The sequence below is a fragment of the Apium graveolens genome, chromosome 5, assembly GCF_009905375.1.
Source record: "Apium graveolens cultivar Ventura chromosome 5, ASM990537v1, whole genome shotgun sequence".
Taxonomy (NCBI): Eukaryota; Viridiplantae; Streptophyta; class Magnoliopsida; order Apiales; family Apiaceae; genus Apium; species Apium graveolens.
The window spans coordinates 125,429,942-125,442,774 of record NC_133651.1 but is presented as its reverse complement, the minus strand read 5'-3'; the positions used below and the strand labels follow the sequence as shown (position 1 = coordinate 125,442,774).

General features: G+C 34.3%; 1 protein-coding gene across 1 annotated transcript; it reads right to left on the bottom strand.

Annotated features, from left to right (window-relative positions):
- Nucleotides 1-6,744: 6,744 nt before the first annotated feature.
- Nucleotides 6,745-7,314, bottom strand: LOC141660368 (uncharacterized). The gene has a single exon (XM_074467347.1). The coding sequence runs from the start codon at nt 7,312-7,314 to the stop codon at nt 6,745-6,747; it is 570 nt and encodes a 189-aa protein (XP_074323448.1).
- Between the last annotated feature and the right edge of the window lie 5,519 nt (nt 7,315-12,833).

Sequence of the window (12,833 nt, the reverse complement as noted above, 5' to 3'; positions counted from 1 at the left end):
CCCCTACAAATACCTTTATCTGTCAAACAAGCCTTAATAATCTATGATCCAGTTACATACACTGCACTATATCCTGATGTCCAACCATCTGAACCTCAACCATCAGCACCTACCACCACTACCCAAACACCTCAAACTTCTCAACCACAACCAAAATCTACCATCAGGACATCTGTCAAACCATCACCTCAATCATTTCAACCTAAATCATCAGTACATACCATCATATCTTCATCTTCCCGGCCAAAGAGGACAAAATTTGTTCCTCAACCTCCACAAAAGAGAAGGAAGATGATTCACAGAGATGAATCTGATAGTGATGAAGAGGAAACAGTTGAAGCACGGGTTCATGCATCAGAACCTGTGATATTTGGAGCTGAGAATGTTACTTCTTAGAAAGAAACTGCAGCTCAAAGTTCTGATACTTTGAAGAAGAAATCTGTAAGTTCTGAAGCTGCTAAAGCAACTCCTTCATTGGCAAGGAGATTGAAGAAAATGAAGGCTAGGAGGTATTTGGCTAAGGCTCCATCAGACAATACTGAAGAAGCTGAGGAAGGGGATCAGGAATCTCTGATCTCACAAGAACCGATTATCATTGAAGCCCTTCCAGCTCAAGCCAAAGACACTGTTACTGATATAGTTGTAACCCCTCCTGTCTCTCCAATTAAAGCTATAGATGATGCTAAAGAAAAAACTGAAAATTCTGAAATAGATATTCATAATTTGAATATACCAAATTTTCTTTATCTGGAAGCTCCATCTACAGAAGCTCAGCAATCTCCAACTCATTTTCCAATTTTAAATGCTGAGATACCATCTACATCAACCACACCAGCTCTGGAGATAAATTCTGATGTTCAGAATTTAAATAATGCTGTTTCTGAATCTCCAATTGCTTCACACACTGTTGTACTGTCAGAACATAATGAGTCTTCTTCAAGTTCCGAAGATAATGTTTCTGTTGAGACTCCAGTTCCCATTCTGGGAAAGGAAGAATTGGTGAAGAAATTTATTGAACAGGAAGCACCTATTCCTTTGGAGGATACTCACAGAGGTGTGGAGTGCACCAAGAAGTGGAATGACACTGATTTCATTCCAAGTTCTAACGTTTTGACAGAGCATATTGCTAAAGCTGATGAATTGCTCATAAATGCTAATTTAAAGTCACAACTCAAGATCACTGCTCTTTTTACCAAACATCTTCAAGGTCTACATTCTTCTACTCATGAAAAGGTTGATACACTAAAGGAACATGCTGATAAGCTAGATCTACAGCTTAAGCTTGACAATAATAGATATATCAGACCTACTCTTGAGAAAATGGAAGCCATTGAGAAGATTCAAGAGAAGCATTATGCCCAAATTGCTGAGGTCTTGGCTAAACAAGTTTCTCAGAAAGCTCAATTGGATGAAATCCAATCTTCAGTTGAACTTCTTCTTTCTCTCTTACTTCCTGATGATGCCAAAAAGGGGGAGAAGGTAGTTAAGTCCAAATGCTCACCTACTGAATTACTGAAGAAAAAGGATGATAAAAGTGATGACCAGGGAAACTCTGATAAGAGTAGAGGTCAAGGAAAAGTTCAAGGAAAATCTTCTACACAGAACAAGTCAAGTTCTGATGTTGTGAATGCTAAAAGTCTGAAGTCAAGTTCTGATAAACAAAGTATGATGTCAAGTTCTGATATTCTGATTCAGTCAGAATCTAAAGACTCTCAGAAGTTTTTACAAACTCTGAAGCTAAAGGGGAAGCAGACTACTGTTTATTACAAAAATCCTAAAATCCAGACACTTGATGAGGAGATAGCTAGAAGATTGTTTTTGAAACAAAATCCAGGAATGGATTTAGAAATTCTGAAGAAGGAAGAAGCTAGATTTTCTGTTGGGAAGACAAATCTTAAGTCTAAAGCTTCTGATGCAAAAAAACCTCCAAGGCCTAAGAAAAAAGGCATTGTGATCCGGGAAAAGTCAAATTCTGAGACTTCAAAGTTCAAGACTAGATCACAAACTGAGATTGATCCTAAATCAAAAGGAAAAGAAAAGGTTGGTGAACCTTTAAAGATTGAGAAAAAGATAAGTTCTTCCATTCCAGTCTATCAAACTACAATGCATGATGATGATTTGATAGAAGATGAAACTGTTCAAATTCCGAAGAGAAGAAAGATAATTGAAGAATCTAAAATAACCTCTGACACTGCTCAAGTTGTTCAGAATAAAGAACAACAAGCTACAGAAGAAATAGCAAATTCTGATCAAGTTAATTTGGAAAAGATGACAATTGTTGATAAGATGAAGCTGTTATGGAAGAAATCTACTTCAGTTGAACTAAAATCCAATCTCTTAATGAATCAACTTGCAACATTTGGGTTGAGATCCAAGCAACCTAGAGATAAAGCTGGATTAGGTTCTGATGAAGAGAAGATACAAACAGGAGTAGAAGTTACCCTAAGAGATCCTTTGATGTTGACAGACAAACCATATGAACAAATCAAACAAAAGCACCTTGACAAAGTGCCGTCTGCTCAAATCGTGATAAATGCTCATAATATGGAAAATCTAAAGGAGAAATTGATTTTATTTCTCTATGATGGATTAACTTACAGACTAGTTGATATATTGATGTGCTAAAGAAGTCTGTCAGAGAACTTCAACATATTCACTATCTTCTGGAAGTAAAGTTTGATGTTACAAGAAGATGGCCATAATACATCTTGAAGGCTATAAGAGATCTATTTAGAATCTCTGGTACAAAGACTTCTCAGTATATACCAATGATTACTGAAGATGATGGAAGAGAAATTCCTATGCTGAAGAATTCTGCTAAGGTGGAAGTTATTCTGAAAGGAAGATGCTTATGTTATAATGAAAACTCTTCACATTCTAGAGTTATCAGACTTGGTGATGGACTTGAAAGAACATCAATTAAAGCTCTCAAAATAACCATTTATTAAATTGGTGATAGTAAAGATGAAGAACTGATGCAGGACAAAGCACAGTTAGTTGAATTTCTGAGGAAAGCTGAAGACAAGCTGGTAAGAGATTTTGTTAAGAATCATTATGGATTCAGATTGATCCAGTGAAGTTGGTAAAGCTACAAGGACTGTAAGTTATAATTAATAGTCTTATTAAACTCTTATTGCATTTGAACTTAAATGTTTTTGACATCACCAAATTTATTAACTTGTATATTTTACACAATTTACAAGTTGAGGGAGATTGTTAGATATATTTGAGATGTCATGTCTAATATGTTTCATGTTTAGTTTTCAGATCTTAACAAACAGGAAATATCAGTACTTACGGGAATCAGTACTTACTGGAAGTCAGAACTTAAGGATATCAGGACTTAGATTATCAGAAGATAAATATCAGAAGATGGATATCAGAACTTAAGTACGGGAGGACTAATAGTTAAGGAAGGAAGCTGATTTACAGGAAAGAAGATCGAGACTAATACAAAAGAAGATATGCATGGAAAGAGTTAAAGGACTTAAGGAATTGTATAAGATATCTGATTGATATATTTTAGGAGATAGAATTATATTCCATATCAATTAGAAGTTATCTTGTAACTGTGTACTATATAAACACAGACATAGATTTACACTATATGTGTTATCATTATCGAAAAGATCATACGTTGTAACCTAGCAGCTCTCGTGATATTTGTTCATCACTGAGAGAGAACATTTCCATTGTAACAGAGTTTATTATATCGAATATATCTGTTTACTGTTACTTGTGTTTGAAATAGATTTGATTGTATTCAACACTGTATTCAACCCCCTTCTACAGTGTTGTGTGACCTAACAAAACCTTTATGTTGTCAAATTTTATAGACATATAGGGTCTCAACATAATTGGTGTCTACTTAGCTTCTTCTCTTTTGTGGATGTCTAGTAGTAAGGTATTCATGCAAAGAAAGTTGCCGTGTACTAGTTCCGTGTTATCTGATTAGTTGTCATCACCATTGCATGGTAAGCTTACGAACAATGACTTTGAATGAAGTAGTAATGAAGTTAGAATCCCATGTTTGTCTCATATAGTTAAGTCAATCACTTTTATTCTTAGTTAATTGCATGTTAGTTTAATCTTAGTTATAAACATCTCAACTTGTTATTGTCTTAGCATTGAGTGATAGTCATACCATTGTTGCATAGGTGAATAATCTTAAGTTAACTAAAAAGAGTCTTTGTGGGTATGAATCTGATTTATATCTTATACTACTTGTGAACGCGTATACTTGCGTGTAATTTTAGCGCGTGTTTTCGCCCTAACACTAGCCCATCAAGATTCAAGCTCATAAACAAAAGTTTGAGCCCAGTTGGCATCATCAATGTCAGGGTCGCGGGGTAAGTTCCTTTTGGCTCCGCATATGCGAACCTTATTGGCATGTATAACGATCTGACAGTGATGCCTAGGTGACCCCTCCTATAGGAGTCTATACTTATGAATTTTCATAGCGATGCGCCCCTTTAAGAGCTTGGTTTGTTGATCTTCCATATTTGCGAGGCACCCTCTTAAGAGCTTTCCCTGCGAGTCTCCATATTACCAGCAAAGGAACAATATGTCCCTGAAATTAGGTTCACTATTAGTGGTAGTAGCGACCCCTTTTAGTGGGTATATTACTTTTGAGGGTCGCGAGAGCGTCCCCTGTCAACAAATTTTGTATGACCCTTAATGGGGCCCATATCTACCACCATGATCAGGCCCATTTCTACTTAGATTCATAATCTAAAGTTTATTGGGCCTGTTTAGCATCCATGCCAAAAAGCGGGCATAACAAACTTCAACGATGGCACGATCTTGCAAGAAGATATAATGATAAGAAGGGTTTAACTCGAAATATGAAAAAACTAATAGGGGTGTATTCAATTGGTATTTTAAAAGAGTTTTTTGGATTTTGAAAATTTTAGGGTGTTCAATTTAGATTCTAATAAATCCTTTAAAATATGATGATATTTAATAGGGATTGAAAAAAGTCTTTTAAAATCTGAGGGTATTCAATTTAGATTTTAAAAAGTCCATTAAAATATGATGATATTCAATTTGGATATCTATTAAAATCTGGTGGTTCTCAAAAGTCCATGGATTTCTATGTAATTTATAAAATTGTAGATTTTGATGGATTTACTAGTGTATTTTATATTTTCAGAAATTTTAGTAAAATCCAAGAGATTTTGATGGATTTGTAGAAATCACTACTCCAATCAGCAAGACTCTACAAGATTTATACAACAACTCCGCTAAAATTCGCGTATAATTAAAATCAACAACTCCGCTAAAATTCGTGTATAATTAAAATATGTCAAAATCATCAACAATCATTTAAAATCAATGAATTGTTATAAATCTTTTAAAATCTGAATTGAATATACCCCTAAATGTTAAAGAAATAGAAAATTATATATATATATATATATATATATATATATATATATATGAGAATGATCAAATACTAACTAAAATTAAAATAGAAACTAGGAACCAATCTAAGCTATTAGATCTACCTAATCTAATGGTCCCCCCTAAATCACCCCACCCAACTACTCTGCACCCTCCCACACCCAATTTTAGCTTTTCCCCTCTGTTTTTAATTTGATTTTTCCCGTCAAACCATAAGTTTTTTTTAAAATCCGATTTCACTGTATTTTCTACATCTCTCAACGATCGATTTGCATACCATATGTGTTATATTTCAAATTAATTTAAAAAAAAAATTATTTGGTTTCTAGTTTCTATTCTAAATTGGTTTCTATTGGAGTAGCCCCTATATATATATTATGATGATTTCTGATCAACCTGCATTCAAATATGTAGCACATTGCTTCTATCACTGTTCAATTGTTCAGATTTAAAAGAATTTATTTATCTTTAAGTTTTTTCAAGAAAAATTTGCACTTGGTAATATTTTAGTCAATGATGATATCAATTTTGATAGCAGAGGAACTAATATTAAATAAATTTCATTAGCTCCTTGAGCAACAGATTGTTATGCAAGAGTTGAGGGTATATAGCAACAAACTGAGGGTATTTCTACCTAATTCCCGTATAGTATGCAGTGAAAAGTAGCAATAAAACATACTCCTCTTATTTTTAAATATAGATGTTATTTGAATCTTATTGTAGAATTGCGTATTGATATGGAAGCATGTCATTGCTTAGGCGATAGTAAATTAGCAATTAAAACATCACAAACATCGTTTTGCAAGCGCCCAACCTAGGTGGAGGCATCGAGCGGAGCCATGGGAGTTATCACTTTGTTTAGAGTGTCATCATTATCAGGGACGGAACCAGAAATTTAGGATGGGGCGGGCTTGACAAGTCTTCACCGAAGCTTTACGCGATGATCACCCATTTTATCAAATTCATCAATCATCGCTTCTATATCAACTTTTTTAGCATATTCTCTCTCTCTCTCTCTCTCTCTATATATATATATATATATATATATATAACCATAATATTTCCCAAAAATGCATCATCCATCTTGCTACGAAGATCAGTCTTGAGAATTTTCATAGCAGAAAATGCTCTTTCAGTCGATGCCGTAGAAACATGAAGAGTTAAGATAAGACGGATCAACCTATCAATCATAACAAACGATTTTGACTTTATGGTCTTGACCAGCATGTGACATAGCTCGGAAATAGTTGATATATTGTTAAATTCAGCACTGCCAACAACATCAAGCTCATAGTGCTCTAATTCATTTCTTAACCCATCCACATCATTTCCTGTAAAAACTTAAGGATATAATGTCTCTGCAAGATGACAAATTTTATCAATATCAAACGATTTGAAATGATTGTGAGGATCCAATGCTGAAGTGAGAGTAAGGAGCTCAATTGTTTCATCATTAAATCTAATTTTTAACTCCTTAACTTGATATTTAATCACCTTGACAAATACATCAAAGTGATAATGATGTTCAAGAGTAACATCATCTCTTTGAGAGCAAGATATTCCACTACCAATGGTGTAAGGAAGACTTAAATCTGGCATGAGAATATCCTGTTTGGTAAAAAATGATAACACTTCCGTAACAAAATCATCCCAACCTTCTGCTCTAAATTTCTCCAGGAGTGTCTTTATAGTTGATACCAAACTCATAGCATTTATAATATCCTGAGGCTTCTCTTGCAAAGCTTTGCATAACATATTGGTGATTCCCATTGTTTTTTGCATTAAATGTAATAGAAATATAAAATCGAAAGACCTCATGTGAATGTATTCTCTAGTAGCTCCACCCCGAATAGCATTTGTAGACCCATTAGTGCTGAGATCTAAAATAAATTTACCTACTGCAGTATACATTGCAATCATGCTACGAACCGAAAAAAATGAGAACTCCACCTTGTTGTTCCACCTCTTTGTAAAGTAACCATCTGATTGGCGCCTTTGCTGGTGACAACTTCTCCACTAGCAATCATCTTTTCTAGTTCAAACTTGTGCAGATCTTCTACTTCAGTCTTACGTTTCGGAGAAGCATTTACAAAATTAACTATGGAAGTTAACTTTGAAAAAAATAGCCAAACTCCATGAACATCATTAGAAGCAGCAACTAAAGCTAGTTGTAAACGATATGCAAAGCAATGCACATAATATGCTTGTGGACATTCTTTTAAAATCAAAGCTTGTAGAACATTCTAAGCACCGCGCATATTGGATGCTCCATCGTACCCCTGACCTCACAAATTAGAAGTGTTAATATCAAAATAAGCCAAGGCATCAAATATAGCCTTCTTTAATGTAGGTGCATTGGTATTCTGAACTCCTAAAATTGCAAAGAAACGTTCCTGAACAAGACCACCTTCATCAACAAATCTAATAATAATCCCCATTTGTTCTTGAGTGGAACTATCTTAAGCTTAATCAACGAGAATACAAAATTTTGAATTTTCAATTTCTTTACGAATTTGCTTCCTGACACTATTGGCCAGAAGATGTAAAGCTTGCTTTTGAATGAGGGGACTAGTATAAGTGGTGTAAGAACCCTGATTTTTGTAATATTTTAAAACTTCTGTGAATAGTAACTTGAGCTGATTAAGTAATACGTACGGGGATCATCATAAAATGAATAGTGGAATTTTGAGAATCCGAGATCATATTCTTGTTTATCGAGGAAAATAAGTGAATGTAAAAGCCGACGGAATTCGAAGATTCACGATTATACTACGTATTTTCGTATCCGTAAAGAATGGCGTAGAACCGGGAATACTACATGAAATAAATAATATATCAAGGTGTTTCTATGATCAAGAGAAGGAATATAATTGGTTATAGGATTATAAGCGATAAAAGAAATCGCTACGGAACAAGTCATTATACGTGGAAGCTATCAGAATGGAACGACGATTGCGTTTACGATAAATAAACGAATGAGAAATTAAATCCCATGAAAGTTGGCCATGCATAACCAAGTCCTAACTAGTAGTTAGGAGTGTAACTAGATGATTAGAAGCTAACTAGAATAGTTAGTGGAATAGTGTTGAATAGTGATGGGAGACAAACAAGTACACAAGCCATACTTCTCCCTTTTCTCACTTCACCACACAATCAAACCAACCCATACCTTTACCAAATTATTGTCAAATCTGCTGCATACATCCCATATATTCATTATACACTCCCACACTTTAGCCACAAAAGAAAACAACCCCTTTTCCCTCACTTAAAGCTCTCCCATTTTTCATTCCAGCAGTTCGGATTTTCTGAGAAAGGGAGAAAGACAAATTCATAACTCAAAATATACTCATTCAAATATCATGAAATTTTTACAATAGCTTTTCTATATCATGGGTAAGCTTCGTACAAAATTTCAGCCTCAAATTATTTTTTTTCAATTTTATAAAAATGTTTGAATGAGGTGCTGAAAGGTAACTCCGAAATTCTAACTTGTTTCTTGGTTTTGTTTCTTAAGGATCTAGCCTTCTAAGTGTTTTCTAAGCAAACCAAGCCTTAATCATCCTAGCACTAACCTTCCTAGTGTCCAAGAAGGTATAACTTTCAACCCTTTAAGGTTTTATGGTTGGATTTAAGAGTTATGTTTGTTGTAGTGTTAAGATCCAAAGGATTGTGTTTGTTTGAGTTTGTATTGATTATGTTCTTGCAAAAGGCTTGAGATGTTGAGTTGTAATCCATGTATGTGGTACTGGATAGAGCATATAAGGTGTATGTGTGTGGATCTTGAGAATTACTTATGTTTATGATGGTTATAGGTAGTGATTGTGTTAAGATCAAGTAGTAGAAATTGAGTTTGGGCATTCTTGCACTTGATCTATTTTCTGCAGGACATTCGGTCATGAAAATGGTTAAAATTTGAAAACCAATGGCCATGAATAGATAGATCTTTTTTTTTTCTATACATGTGTAGATCATCATGAGGAGATTTACGGTTTAGGAGTTATGGTCGTTTTAGTGTAAAACATTTCTGCGATTAACCAACTGCACTTAAGTCCATTTGCATGGTGATTTTGAAGGACTTAAAATAATTTTGAGATTCTGGAAAAATTATAAAAAATGGATATGACAGTATAGAAGACTGTCCAAAAAGAATTTTGAGAAAATATTAATTTTTCGATTTTATAAAAATGTTTTGGTAAAGCGAGCGCAAGCGAGAAACGCATAAAAAATCTAGTTTTGACGCGCGTTTTCTCACGTTCGAGCTTAAAACTCGAAATGGACTTTTAAAGCGAACGATCGATTTCAAAAATCGACCATTTTTTAAAGTGAGAATATAAGTGTTGAGAATGTGACGATCGGAGATTCGTTATACTCGAGTAGTTGCGAAAGTTGCTTAATAAAAGCGAGACGTTAATCACGTACTAACTTAGACCGTTGGTTCTTGTTTATAGATCACCAACCAAACACCAGAGACCATACCACTTCGATTACTCGAGGCAAGTTTTCGAAACCCTATCTCATACTATCCATGCTATATATATACTGTTGTGATATTGATGCCATGATTTACAGTTCAAATATATATGCTTGTCTATGATATCAATGCATATGAATTATGCGATTATTTACGAAAACAAATTTCGTTTTACACGAGTATGAGAAATTGAAACGTATTTCAAATATAATATATGATAATGGGAGTCGGAGATATTTTAATAACGATTTAATTTCGGAGAGAGCCGAACGCGAAAGATTTCTATTTCGATAAACAAAGTACGTTCGCGTAATATATATATCAAGCGAACGATTGAGATTTTGACTTAAACTTCGAGAAATATTGGTTTATTCATTTAAGGGACACCCTTACTTGATTGATTATTTTATAAAGCGATACTTAAGGGATTATTAAATATCCAGAAATTATTTAAAAATATACAGAATAGTTTATAAATCATTTCACGTTATTTAATAAAGATTTAACTATTCAAAGAGCAATATTAGAATACCAAATCCGGTTTTGATTATTTGATTAAGGTGTCTCCATTCGTTGGACCTTATTCAGAAATATTTTGTATTTAAGGTTTTTATTAATTCATTGAACCTTATACAGAGATGTTTTATTTATGAGATTTTATCAATTCATTGACCTTAGATATTTAGTATCTTCGGACTTCTAAAAACTTATTTAAAAATAGACATAGTTCCCAAAGGTACTTTCTAAATTATTCAAAACTCTTGAAAGAGATTAATAATTTGAAACGTATCAAAACCTTAGGGAACTTAGTCTAGAAGCATAAGAGTTTTGCTTCCTCGTTCAATAAAGAACAAGTGAGTAATATATGTGTCACCCTACTACAGATAGAGATTTGAAAATGATTTTAAATTCAACACTCCGACAACTCCCAAAGATCAACTGAGTTAAAAGTGATGAATAAATCATCTTATTTACTGGTCAACTTTAAATGACCTATTCCTTCGAAAAAGGATTTTGAATTCAAAGTGATGAATAAATCATCTGATTTAAAGGTCAACTTTTAACGACCTATTCCCTCGAAAAAGGATTTTGAGCAAAAGATATAATTGTTTTGGGACTGGAATGTGGCCTGCCCGGCACGGAGTGGTATCGGGCAGTGACCAGGCGCGGAGTGGTGCATTATGCAAGCGCGGAGTGGCGCATTATACGGTTATATGGTCTATGTGACCATTGACTTTCGGACTTGCACGACAATGGGAAACCACCGTGTAGTGTCTTGATGAGCCCAAAGGCGGCTAGGTTTGTATTCCTTCTACTAGTAGAGAAAATTTTGTATTCGGCTGATCACCGATACGTGGTTTATTCCAGTATAGTCCCTTTCTTCCATTTTGGAAAAAAAACTGTTGTGAAATATACAACAAAGAGCCGATAAGGCTGAGTTTTAAACAATGATATTGATGAATATATATCAAATCCATTTGAGAAATTTGCCGATAAGGCTGAGTTTAAATAAGGATGTTGATGATTATATATCAAATCCATTTGAGAAATCTGCCGATAAGGCTGAGTTTTAAATTTGGATGTTGACGAATATATATCACACCCATTTGAGAATCTTGGTTCGAGTAACATCTTGAGATTTTGAAATAAAATGAGTACGAGTATAAAATGATTTTGAGAAAGAGATGAATACAAGTATTCAGTGGATATACGATTGTAGTTGATTTTGAGAATACTATAAATTTGAAAAGCATATAAACTTTCAGAACGCTTTGGAGATACAAAATATAATTATTGGTTTTATTTATCCTTACATACTTAATTATGGGGATATATACCTTGCTGAGCTATAATGCTCACCCTTGCTTTTATATATCATATCACAACAGACTACCAGCATGGATCAGACCAGGACTGCTGTCCGTAGGCGGGTAAGGAACGCTCGTGAGTTCCGTAGGTTTTTTGTGCGCCAGTCCCGTCAGGTAGATAAGTGGGGATGATTTATTTGATACTGTTTCCAAGCATATAACCTGTGTGTGTGTGAGTTTGAATAAAAGGTCGAGTAATATTGTGAAAAGAGAATTATTTAATTGATAAGTGATCGTAACGACCCGAATTCACGACCTTGGATTTGGGGGTGTTACAAGTGGCATTCCCTGGAGCATTTTCCATGATAGCCAAGCCAATATTTTCATTTAACTCTCCCATAAACTTAAGTAATTCAATAAAATTCCCATAATTTTCTGAGTCAGGAGATTCATCATTCCCCCTGAAGGCACATCCTTGTAATGCGAGCCATCAGACACATTTCATTGTTGCCTCAACACGTAAACGGTTTTTTAAAATTTCTTATTGAGATCGTACTCAAAGTACATTATCAATTCGTTGAGAAGGCTTTATCAAATTTTCACAGGAGCTCACAGAAATATTATGTTGTGAGCAAGGAACTCCTTTATGTTGCGAAAAAGAACATTCTCTTGTATTTGATATTCTCTTCCAATTTTTAAACCCTTTCACTGTATATGTCTCACTTTTTGGCGGATATTTTTCAAATAAAAAATATGGTAAATAATAAGCCCGGTCTTTTGCAGGAGAATATTCAAGCCACTTGAATCTTTCATACCACGAAGGATTAAATCTTTGATTTTGTTTATCTCCTTCCCTCTTGTTAATGGATAGTCATCGCGCTTAAGACTCCATCGATATGGCCCCATCTTGAGATACTCTCGACGAATTTCATTCCATTGTTCTTTTGGATATTCATGTATTTGACGACGCAAACCCGGATCACGCTCAAAATTAACAACAATTTCAGGTTTCTCCACTACTATTTTATGTACTAATTGAGATTCCATCTGCTGCACTTGCACGACTTCAGGCACAACATGTTCATCATTATTTATTTTTTTCTGAACTTTTTTCAGATGAAAAAACATGGAAATCTTTTGCGAAGATG

Coding starts and splice junctions, on each gene's coding strand:
- LOC141660368 (XM_074467347.1), bottom strand. CDS start 7,314: ATGTATACTGCAGTAGGTAAATTTATTTTAGATCTCAGCACTAATGGG.